This window comes from Engystomops pustulosus, chromosome 11 (genome assembly GCF_040894005.1).
Source record: "Engystomops pustulosus chromosome 11, aEngPut4.maternal, whole genome shotgun sequence".
NCBI classification, from domain to species: Eukaryota; Metazoa; Chordata; class Amphibia; order Anura; family Leptodactylidae; genus Engystomops; species Engystomops pustulosus.
Window position 1 is genome coordinate 84,171,643 of NC_092421.1, and position 12,732 is coordinate 84,184,374.

A 12,732-nucleotide genomic window follows, 5' to 3' on the forward strand; every position below is an offset into this window, starting at 1 on the left:
CTAGATAACTTATTCAGACCAAAGGAAAGAGCAATTTCTGAGAAGGAGATGCAACAAAGATCCAAAAGGTAAGAGAACCCCAGATGTAACGTGCAGCAATCACAAGTGCACTCACTGGATAAATCTGTTATTCCTTCTATAACTCTTCTGAGTGGTTGGATGAAGCAGGACTCACAGGCTTTCTCTATGAGTGGGTGGGGGAAGCAGGACTCACAGGCTTTCTCTATGAGTGGGTGGGGGAAGCAGGACTCACAGGCTTTCTCTATGAGTGGGTGGGGGAAGCAGGACTCACAGGCTTTCTCTGAGTGGTTGGATGAAGCAGGACTCACAGGCTTTCTCTATGAGTGGGTGGGGGAAGCAGGACTCACAGGCTTTCTCTATGAGTGAGTGGGGGAAGCAGGACTCACAGGCTTTCTCTATGAGTGGGTGGGGGAAGCAGGACTCACAGGCTTTCTCTATGAGTGGGTGAGGGAAGCAGGACTCACAGGCTTTCTCTATGAGTGGGTGGGGGAAGCAGGACTCACAGGCTTTCTCTATGAGTGGCTGGGGTAAGCAGGACTCACAGGCTTTCTCTATGAGTAGGAGTGGAGGGGGTAGGACTCACAGGCTTTCTCTGAGTGGTTGGATGAAGCAGGACTCACAGGCTTTCTCTGAGTGGTTGGATGAAGCAGAACTCACAGGCTTTCTCTATGAGTAGGAGTGGAGGGGGTAGGACTCACAGGCTTTCTCTGAGTGGTTGGATGAAGCAGGACTCACAGGCTTTCTCTATGAGTGGGTGGGGGAAGCAGGACTCACAGGCTTTCTCTATGAGTGGGTGGGGGAAGCAGGACTCACAGGCTTTCTCTATGAGTGGGTGGGGGAAACAGGACTCACAGGCTTACTCTATGAGTGGGTGGGGGAAGCAGGACTCACATGCTTTCTCTATGAGTGGGTGGGGGAAGCAGGACTCACAGGCTTTCTCTATGAGTGGGTGGAGGAAGCAGGACTCACAGGCTTTCTCTATGAGTGGGTGGGGGAAGCAGGACTCACAGGCTTTCTCTATGAGTGGGTGGGGGAAGCAGGACTCACATGCTTTCTCTATGAGTGGGTGGGGAAGCAGGACTCACAGGCTTTCTCTATGAGTGGGTGGGGGAAGCAGGACTCACAGGCTTTCTCTATGAGTAGGAGTGGAGGGGGTAGGACTCACAGGCTTTCTCTATGAGTGGGTGGGGGAAGCAGGACTCACAGGCTTTCTCTATGAGTGGGTGGGGGAAGCAGGACTCACAGGCTTTCTCTATGAGTGGGTGGAGGGAGCAGGACTCACAGGCTTTCTCTATGAGTGGGTGGTGGAACTAGGACTCCCAGGCTTTCTCTATGAGTGGGTGGAGGGAGCAGGACTTACAGGCTTTCACTGTGAGTGGGAGGGGGAAGCAGGACTCACATGATTTCTCTATGAGTAGCTGGGTTAAGCAGGACTCACAGGCTTTCTCTATGAGTGGGTGAGGGAAGCAGGACTCACAGGCTTTCTCTATGAGTGGGTGGGGGAAGCAGGACTCACAGGCTTTCTCTATGAGTGGGTGGGGGAAGCAGGACTCACAGGCTTTCTCTATGAGTGGGTGGGGGAAGCAGGACTCACAGGCTTTCTCTATGAGTGGGTGGGGGAAGCAGGACACACAGGCTTTCTCTATGAGTAGGAGTGGAGGGGGTAGGACTCACAGGCTTTCTCTGAGTGGTTGGATGAAGCAGGACTCACAGGCTTTCTCTGAGTGGTTGGATGAAGCAGGACTCACAGGCTTTCTCTATGAGTGGGTGGGGGAAGCAGGACTCACAGGCTTTCTCTATGAGTGGGTGGGGGAAGCAGGACTCACAGGCTTTCTCTATGAGTGGGTGGGGGAAGCAGGACTCACAGGCTTTCTCTATGAGTGGGTGGGGGAAGCAGGACTCACAGGCTTTCTCTATGAGTGGGTGGGGGAAGCAGGACTCACAGGCTTTCTCTATGAGTGGGTGGGGGAACTAGGACTCCCTGGCTTTCTCTATGAGTGGGTGGAGGGAGCAGGACTTACAGGCTTTAACTATGAGTGGGTGGGGGAAGCAAGGCTCACATGCTTTCTCTATGAGTGGCTGGGTTAAGCAGGACTCACAGGCTTTCTCTATGAGTGGGTGAGGGAAGCAGGACTCACAGGCTTTCTCTATGAGTGGGTGGGGGAAGCAGGACTCACAGGCTTTCTCTATGAGTGGGTGGGGGAAGCAGGACTCACAGGCTTTCTCTATGAGTGGGTGGGGGAAGCAGGACTCACAGGCTTTCTCTATGAGTGGGTGGGGGAAGCAGGACACACAGGCTTTCTCTATGAGTAGGAGTGGAGGGGGTTGGACTCACAGGCTTTCTCTGAGTGGTTGGATGAAGCAGGACTCACAGGCTTTCTCTGAGTGGTTGGATGAAGCAGGACTCACAGGCTTTCTCTATGAGTGGGTGGGGGAAGCAGGACTCACAGGCTTTCTCTATGAGTGGGTGGGGTAAGCAGGACTCACAGGCTTTCTCTATGAGTGGGTGGGGGAAGCAGGACTCACAGGCTTTCTCTATGAGTGGGTGGGGGAAGCAGGACTCACAGGCTTTCTCTATGAGTGGGAGGGGGAAGCAGGACTCACAGGCTTTCTCTATGAGTGGGTGGGGTAGCAGGACTCACAGGCTTTCTCTATGAGTGGGTGGGGGAAGCAGGACTCACAGGCTTTCTCTATGAGTAGGAGTGGAGGGGGTAGGACTCACAGGCTTTCTCTGAGTGGTTGGATGAAGCAGGACTCACAGGCTTTCTCTGAGTGGTTGGATGAAGCAGGACTCACAGGCTTTCTCTATGAGTGGGTGGGGGAAGCAGGACTCACAGGCTTTCTCTATGAGTGGGTGGGGGAAGCAGGACTCACAGGCTTTCTCTATGAGCGGGTGGGGGAAGCAGGACTCCCAGGCTTTCTCTATGAGTAGGAGTGGAGGGGGTAGGACTCACAGGCTTTCTCTGAGTGGTTGGATGAAGCAGGACTCACAGGCTTTCTCTATGAGTGGGTTGAGGGAGCAGGACTCACAGGCTTTCTCTATGAGTGGGTGGGGGAACCAGGACTCACAGGCTTTCTCTATGAGTGGGTGAGGGAAGCAGGACTCACAGGCTTTCTCTATGAGTGGGTGGAGGGAGCAGGACTCACAGGCATCTCTATGAGTGGGTGGAGGGAGCAGGACTCACAGGCTTTCTCTATGAGTGGGTGGAGGGAGCAGGACTCACAGTCTCTATGAGTGGGTGGAGGGAGCAGGACTCGCAGTCTCTATGAGTGGGTGGAGGGAGCAGAACTCGCAGTCTTTATGAGTCCTGGCAGCATTTACCAACCTTTTATGCCATCATACACAATACAATTATAGAAAATTGTGATTCCCCAGACTCATCCATGTCAGTAATGTATATGAAGTGCTTGACGTCTGCTGCATGTATGGTGTGAATACTCACCTACCCAGGCCTGACAATCTTTGCAGTACTTGAAACAAAGTCCATCCCAGGCACCAGAAGAGCCGCATCTCTGGGGCTTCCCTATAGGGGACTCAGAGCCCTCCCTTATATTGTGATTATAGAGAGATGAATAGGGCGGCATGGTGGCTGAGTGGGTAGCACTTCTGCCTTGCAGTGCTGGAGTCCTGGGTTCTAGTCCCACCCAGGTCATCATCTGCAAAGAGTTTGTATGTTCTCTCCATGTTTGCGTGGGTTTCCTCCGGGTCCTCCGGTTTCCTACCACACTCCAAAACATACTAGTAGGTTGATTAGATTGTGAGCCCCATGGGGACAGGGACTGATTTGGCAAACTCTGTGCAGCGCTGCATAATCTGTGTGCGCCATATAAATAATAATTATTATTATTATCTACATTGTTGAATACAAATGGCTCTTACATGTATAGAAACAAAAACCTTCCTATTCCACCCCAATGCAGATAACACAGATCTCTGAGTCATAGATTGAGACGTTGATCCGGGAGGAGACTTGCTTGATTTTCTCTTTATCTATTGCTGGAAGAGCTGCAATTCTTCATATGATCGGACACATTTTACCTGCAGTGACTTGTGGCTTATGTTATGGCCGTGTCAGGATAATAAGTCTGGGATAGGCTTGGGGGATCTTTCCGCTGATCATTTGTCTTCTCGCTGATATTTTTATGACCCGCCAAACGCTGTTGCTTAAATCTTGTGCTAACCAGAACGAAGGGAGACGTGAAGAAGCTTCCTGTCTGATACATCACATCCTACTATATGTATCAACAAGAAGGATCTACGGTCATGGCTCAGGATGCAATAGTTTTGGCCATTTCTTATATCTTGGTTCAAAGTTAGCACCAGGGGAGTAGCTCTAGGGGGTAGAAGATGTACATTGGACCTTGGGCTTAAAAGAGCAGAAAGCAATGGACCCGCAATGGTCCAAAATTGCCCTGACAGTTTCCTTTAACGCAATTGCCCCTTTAAAGACACTGTATCCCCTATATACATATCTGCATAAGGCTGCCCAACTTTAATGTATTATTCAGGGCCGGCGCCAGCACCGGGCATACCCAGGCAATTGCCGGGGCCCAGAGCTGCTGGGGGGGCCCACATCAGGCTGTACATAAGGAATCCATATGGTGATAGGGGGGCTTTATATAAAATAACCATGAGGTGGCTTTTTGGAATGATAAACTAGGGAATATTTTAGGTAACAGGAGACTGTTTTAGTTTCTGAATTTTTAATGCCGCCATGTGAGTTAACTGTAATGGGGCCCAATGAGGCTCTGTCACCATGGGGCCTACTGATACCTGGAGCCGACCCTGGAGCTCAGCTAATGCTCCTTGAGCCAGGTGCAACTTCATCTCCTCAAGTTACACTGCTGGTCGTATTTAATAGGACACAGCAGCCTTTATACCACAGTCCCACTCAGCTGCCAACCACACCTCCCTTCATCCCCTCCGAGCCCACTTGGCGTGAAGGTGGCATAATGGTGTAAACAATTTCTATCCATTTTTCAGGAATTGCACCTATTTCAGGGCTTGTACGCCATATTTCAGGAGTAAAGAAGAAATTCTTATCTTTACACTGACACCATAACTATGTGCTTAGCTGCTATAGAACCCAAGATGGGGCAGCTTCTGCTTCTAAAACTATTTCATTTTAGGCAAAAAGTGACTCTTCTCAACTAATTTGCATATGACCTTAGAGGAGATGTTACATTTTTAACAAAAAAGACATAATCCCAAACTTATCAAAAGTAGTGAAAACTGCACTAGATGTACAGGGTGCAGATTATTATTGAATACTGGTGCACAGTCTAAAGAATCTGGCGCCCCCTGCACTGCTCGGGAAGTGGCCCCAACTTTTTTTGGTGCACCTTTAAGCTGTAATAAATGTGTTGCATAGTCCAACTCACTGTAACGCTCCAGAATTAAGCGGAGTATGGCGAATGTCAGCTGTATTGCATCTTCTGAGGGTGACAATTGGTTGTCATGACAGCTGGGAGCCTGCTTAACTATTTAACATAAATGGCCTATGTGCCTTTACTGCCTTAATAATAATCCGTGAATGCTCACCAATTCGTTCATTATCCCTGATGCTTCCCTTATTGCTGTGTGCAGACTCTGTGTGCATTCCTACACTGGTAAATAGGAAGGACCTGCAGCAGGAGATCATGACTCATCCTGCTCCCTCCCCTCTTCCTGTGTCAGTGAGACGGACGGAGAGAAAAAAGACACACTGGAGGCTGCCATTAGGATGGACTGATGGAGTGAGAAATGGGAAGTTGTGCATAGAGCAGCATGGGGAGAACAGGGAAAGGCTGAAGCTCTCACAGGAGGTACATGCAGAGACATGTCTAATGGAACCGATTTATTGAAAAGTGTCCAATCCCTTTAAGGCTCCCGTAATAGTTATGCATCGATACATTGATCTGTATTACAGAAGTATGGTATATTGTATTGCAGTATATTGTATGAGTGATCAGACAGTCTCCGGTTAAATTACCCAGGGAGGTCTGAAGTAATAGTAAAAAATAATGTAAAAATTCAAATCATCCCCCTTTCCCTAAATAAGTAAAATCATAACCATGTTAGGTATTGCCCCATCCCAAAATATCAAATCTAACAAAATATAAAAATGATTACTCCCAATAGTAAACCCCTTAATGGAAAATGGTGCCTAAATCAACCATTTTTTCCCATTTTCCAACACAAAAAATTGTGTTCAAAAGGCCGTACAGTCCCCAAAATGGTATCAATGGAAACGTCAGCTCGTCCAGCAAAAAATGATACCTTACCTAGTATGAAAAAGTTGCTGTTACTGTCTGAATATGGCAAGACATTTTTTTTTTCACAAAAGATATTAATTTTATTTAGCATGAAAACATAATCGTACCGACCCAATAAATAAAAGGAAAAGATGTAAAAACAAAGCCCGTAGGAATATGGTGCACCTGTGTGGTTTTTTGGCCAATTCTACCACATTTGGATTTTTTTTTCAGCTTCCCTGTACAATGAACAAAATATAAAAGGATGCCACTAGAAAATACAATTTGTCCCGCAAATAACAAGCCCCCTGATGTCTCTGTAAATGGAAAAGACAAAAAGATATGGCTTGTGGAAAGAGGGAAGTAAAAAATGGAAATGCAAAACTGGAAAACTGCCCAGTAATGAAGGGGTTTTAATAAATATGGGCCATAATTCTAGAAAATATACCGTATATACTTGAGTATAAGCCCAAAAATGTGCTGAAAAACCTCACCTCGGCTTATAGACGTGTCCAGAAAAAAAACAAACAGTGTACTCACCTTCCGAGGCCCCCCCGGGAGGTCCTCTTCTATATAGCGATGCTCCGGCATCGGCTCCGTGTCCCTGCACGTTCTGTCGCAGGGTCTTTAAATATATCTTACTTGTAGTCCAGTGTAGAGCTGGTGTTCTCTCCTTGCTGGGACGGATCTGAATCAGCCCCGGACGGCGGTTGTGTTCGGTGTCCGCAGACGCAGTGTAGTGTTTGCACGTTCCTGCTTCGGTGACATCACCATTTGGCTACAGTGAAGGACACAATTTCTACGCGTTTTGGAAACTATCTGACTTTCTTCATCAGGGATAGCTTCTGAAACGCGTAGGAATTGTGTCCTTCACTGCTGTCCGTAGCTAAAGCAGGCACACGTGATCACTACACTCCATCTGCGGACACCAAACACAGCCACCGGCCGGGGCGGATACGGATCCATCCCAGCAAGGAGAGAACACAATCTCTACACTGGACTACAAGTAAGATATATTTAAAGCCATTATATCAATTTCGCCACAATACACTTACGTAGGGAGCGCAAATGACATCTTATTGTATATTTTATTTTTGGTTGATATCAGGATAGATATTTTATTGTTTGCAGCACCCAAAAAAGAAACCATCTGCACCAGTGAGATTCTGAGTTTTTCTTGTTAGTGCTAATTTTAGAAAAGACATTGGGGCTTATTTACTAAGGGTCCCGCGGCTGCATTTTCGTCGGGTTTTCCAACGTTTTTGGGGGTCGCGCCGGGGATTGCGTTATACGCGATCGGATTGTGTCGCAATCACGCCGGCTTTCACTCGACACAAATCAGGGGGCGGGTCGTCAGATTATCCGACGGATTCAGACAACGCGCAGGATTTAACATTTAAAATTGTGTCGCAAGCCAAGCACTTACATGCACCGGGAAGAAGAAGGTGAACTCCTGCGGACCTGAGCGGGGAAGGTTTTCGGGCGCACGCTTGTAGTGAATCGCGGCAGACCTGAATCCTCATCAGACATTCCGGATTGGGGATTGCGCAGGAACGGGTAAGTAAATGTGCCCCATTGCTTACCCCACCTAAGGGGGCTGCTAGTTTGATGGGGTAAAATCTGGTGACAGTGCCCCTTTAAGCTCCAGTTCTCCATATTGAAAAGGGTTATTCTGTATGGATGGAGGCGATTTTACTCGGAGGAATCACATTACACAGTAAGAATATTCCTTATGAGTAAATGTTATAAAGCCGAAACTAAATTTCCCAGCATGCTCCTGTAAATGGGCTGAAATCCCATAAACACAGCGAGAGCAGCATTGTTTATAGAATAAGAAGCAAATCCTTATTTCTATTCTTAAAGAACATAAATATATTAAGCATAAGTGTTGTACGCTGTGTGATATGGCAGACACGCGGTAAATGTGCGCCAATCATACGAAGGCCGTACACGTGGCTTTTGTTATAAGTGGTATGTGAATAATCTGTCGTATTGACCTAAGATCGCAGTGAATAATTCATGACTTTATTTCAAGCATATGGCGGCTTCACCCTAGATTCCATAACGTGTTTCAGAATCTATAACAGCTTGCCGGAGGTGAAGAAGAGGAAGGAAGAGGAAGAGAAGAGGATGATAACACAGAGCAACAGAGTCCGAGCCCAGATATTCAAAAAGGTAAAATCAGGGGCTCCAACTTGTAAACCGACTTTACATAAATGAGCAGTAGAATGTACGGTGTATATAAGAAACATTGGGGGTCATTTACTAAGGGCCCGATTCGCGTTTTCCCGACGTGTTACCCGAATATTTCCGATTTGCGCCGATTTCCCCTGAATCGCCCCGGGATTTTGGCGCACGCGATCGGATTGTGGCACATCGGCGCTGGCATGCACGCGACGGAAATCGGGGGGCGTGGCCGAACGAAAACCCGACGGATTCGGAAAAACCGTCGCATTTAAAAAAAATTATCTGTCGCGGAGCTTGCACTTACCTTCACTCAGCCCGGCTCGGGGAACTCCAGTGCGTTCCGATGCTTTTCAGCGCAGCAGCACCACCTGGTGGACGGCGGAGGAACTACCTTAATGAATTCCGGCCAGACCCGAAATCCAGCGCAGAGAACGCGCCGCTGGATCGCGAATGGACCAGGTAAGTAAATCTGCCCCATTGTGATACATTGGGGGGAGGGATGTACTAATTCTGGCGAAAGCACGACTGTCGGCATCGGAGATCAGTCTCCGGAAAGCACAGCCCGATGTATTAAAAATGCAGACATCAATGAGATGTGCGCCAAAATCTTACATGGACTGCGCCTTCATTTTGCTCTCTGACCATTTTTTTCCTGGTTTATTGTGCGCCAAAAATTGCGCCTAAAAATGCCGACAAAATACAAATAAATGTGACGGATAATGTGGAAAAGTTTGGCCACGCCCACATGCACCAAAAAAAAAGACGGAGGAGTCGCGATAGTCGGAAACATCTCTTCTTTCTGGCACAAACTCATTATAAATGATCCGCAACGTTTTTGGTCTCAAAAAAGTCACATTGAGGTTTTTAGGGACTTTTCACAGCTAAATAGTCTCACGGGGCTGTTTCCATCTCTTCATTAATCCGGTGTTAGCATAGAACTACTGCGAGTGCTACACCGTGCAAAGCCGGAGGCATGACGTGGGACTTTTACAAAAAGTCTCATAGTTACTCCAGTCCCTGTGCTGGGGCTTGCATGCATTTTGAGACTTTTTTGGGGCTTATTGAACAAAAAAATCTGATGGGCAGCAGAGTTCCAAAAATAGGCATGGAACTGACCCAATGAGCCGCCTAATGATAAATAACCCCCATTCTCTTCTTTCTACCTTAAAATGTGTGATTACATGTGACTAACAAGAGCTCATTGAGGTGTCAGAGTATATAGAAGTCTATGGAGATTGGACCCAGTAGTAGATTATAATATGGGCGGTAGTTTGGGGCCCACTCCTTCTAGGGAGTCCATGGCCACACAAACTCCCCACCAAATTTTACACTGAGAAGGATATTTACCCATTAAATCCTCCTACATCGATTCCTGCTCCCAATACACATGTACACAAGAGCCTCTTCAGGACCTTTGAAGGTCCTCCAAAAGGTCCTGAAACTGCAGATTGAAGGCAGAAGAAGGGACACGTCCTCCATTCTCCAAGAAGCTGATTCTAGTACCAGACATACAAAGTAGTTGCAGACTTGTAGGGGCCATAATATATATACAGCCCATGGTGGTCTTATCGACCCCTGACATTGAGCCCCCAATACTAGTAGTTAGAGATTGCAGAGAGAAGAGCTGCTTATAATTAGGATTACACGTCACATAATGACCAGAGACTGTGTTATTCCTTATGTACACAGAATGGACGACTGTTTCCTGTACATGTTATTAAAGGTGAGTTACGCCTCAAGGATTGACCATTCCTATTGTTTTCTTTCTAGAAAATCCTGGATCAAATCCTCCAACGAAGCTCGGACTGAATTGAATGTCTCCAGGAAATCCACTTATTCTTTAGCGCTAAAATATGAATATTACATCATAAAAGGGTCTAAATATTTCTATTTTTACCCAAAATCCTCGGCCATAGGAAGTAGCAAATATCTTTGATCACAAAAAACAGAATCCCTTTTCAGGTAGATGTGCAAGTGATGTGGACCAGGTGAATATTGGGTGTAACCTGTATATTTTCGGTCTTTTTTAGGACCTTTTACTGACTTCTAATAATACATAATTTCAGTCTTTAGCTTCTTGAGTATGTGGGATTTTCTGGTGACTCAGATAAATCACATTGAAGTTCTTCCTCCCCTCTCACAGCAGACAGTCACAGTCATTAATTGAGGATACAATCTCCTCCTCAGCATCCTCCTTTTCCTCTATTTGCTAGAGGTTTCTGAACATTTTAAGAGTGTCAGCAGCCAAGAGAGGAGGGCAGGCAGCGTAAGTTATGAATATTTCTAGTTTTGATTATATGTACTTTAATGTGGATAAATGTACGGTTCTGCACCTGGGGGCTTATAATCCACATGCAACATATGTCCTTGGGGGAGTAAATCTGCGAGAGTCTCTTGTTGAGAAGGACCTGGGTGACTAGTGGATCATAGATACAGCACAATGTCAGTCAGCTGCCTGTAAAGCTGCAGGATCTTGTCATGTATCAGCAGTGGTCTGGACTCTCGGATAGAGATGTAATATTACACTGTACAAGGCATTGGTTCAGCCTAACCTGGAATATGCCGTCCAGTTCTGGGCACCGGTCCATAAAGAAGGGGCCCTGGAGCTGGAGAGGGAACAACGAAGAGCCACAACAATGGCCGAAAAAAAGGGGTACGGAGGGTCTTAGTTATGAGGAAAGATTAAAACAACTAGATTTATTTAGTCTGGAAAAGAGACGACTACGAGGGGACATGATTAATGTATATAAATATATGATTGGTCCATACAAAATATATGGTGGAAAGTTGTTTCAGATTGAATCACATCAAAAGACAAGGGGGCACTGTCTCCGTCTGGAGAAAGCAAGGATTAATCAGCAGAGGTGACAAGGCTTCTTTACTATGAGAACTATGACTATGCAGAATAGCCGAGCTCAGGCTCAGGTCACAGCAGGGACAGCAGAGAGCTCAGGCTCAGGTCACAGCAGGGACAGCAGAGAGCTCAGGCGCTGGTCACAGCAGGGACAGCAGAGAGCTCAGGCTCAGGTCACAGCAGGGACAGCAGAGAGCTCAGGCGCTGGTCACAGCAGGGACAGCAGAGAGCTCAGGCGCTGGTCACAGCAGGGACAGCAGAGAGCTCAGGCTCAGGTCACAGCAGGGACAGCAGAGAGCTCAGGCGCTGGTCACAGCAGGGACAGCAGAGAGCTTCAAGAAGGGTCTAGATGCCTTTTTACACCTAAATAACATTGATGGTTATGTTATATAGAATTGTTTCCTCTAAATCCCTTCCTCATCCAATCCCTTCCCTTCCTTTTTTCAAATGTATAAACTATGTAACTATGTAACCACTTCTGATCTATGCAAAAATACACTTGAAGGACTATATGCAGCTTCTTAACTTTTTGAGTTTTTATTGGTTGTAACTTTTTCAATAAGTGGATGTTACTGTATATGACAATATCTCATGTTTTAACGATTAAATGTTTATATAGAATTTCCATAGAACATGTCTCATCAATGTGAAGAACACTTGGTTCTTGGCCGCCGACATCTCTACAAGACTCGACCGGTGACTATTCAGCAAGGTTAAGGAGAAATATTAACGACATCCTTCACTGACTAATTAGAGAGCGGGTTCAGCTGCAGGTTCTCGAGATCACTCATGTCTCTTCATTATGAATGGGAAATTTAAGTAAGACATTTAAAGTGTATCTCAGATATATTCAAGTTCAGAATAAGTGATGGTTACCAAATGTTTTTTGGGGTCTTGACCCCTTTATATTACACAGTTGAATATTGGTACAATACAACTTTTGGTGATGGAAGATACTAATAACAGAAGAGAAAACTGAGAAGCTTTTTTGTTCAATCCCGGATGTATTGGGACTACTTGCACCAGTGTGGAGTCATTTGGATGGAAGCTCTTTGTCCACCTATGGCAGGGGTCAGGAAACATATTGGGTGAGAGAGCCATGAACGCCACATATTTTAAAATGTTATTTCGTAAGAGCCGTACCATATGCACATGCCCCCCAGTAGATAGGTAGTCCCAGTGTCACGGGTGCCCCTGCTATCTCTCTGTGGCAGCGCCCCTTTCCAAGCTCACTCAACCCACCACTTTCCGGCTCCCGTCCCAGCTGGCCAGTGCACCGCTGATTGGCGCTGCCCACTTCCTGGGATCCTATAAAGACTGGCGGCTACCAGAAAGGTAGCCATAGCACATGTCCCCCAGTATATAGGTAGCCACAGCACTTGCCCCCAAGTAGATATGTAGAACAGCATATGCCCCCAGTATATAGGTATCCACAG

The 12,732-nt window shown here is 46.7% G+C and overlaps 1 protein-coding gene across 1 annotated transcript in view; it reads left to right on the forward strand.

Annotated features, from left to right (window-relative positions):
* The window catches only part of C11H10orf90 (chromosome 11 C10orf90 homolog), a 123,051-nt gene extending 111,192 nt beyond the window's left edge, over positions 1-11,859 (forward strand). Inside the window, exons 7-9 of the mRNA XM_072130499.1 lie at positions 5-68; positions 8,331-8,430; positions 10,213-11,859. Of these exons, the coding sequence (XP_071986600.1) occupies positions 5-68; positions 8,331-8,430; positions 10,213-10,251 (203 nt within the window). The 3' untranslated portion in view covers positions 10,252-11,859. The remainder of the gene's footprint in view (positions 1-4; positions 69-8,330; positions 8,431-10,212) is intronic.
* Positions 11,860-12,732: the final 873 nt, after the last annotated feature.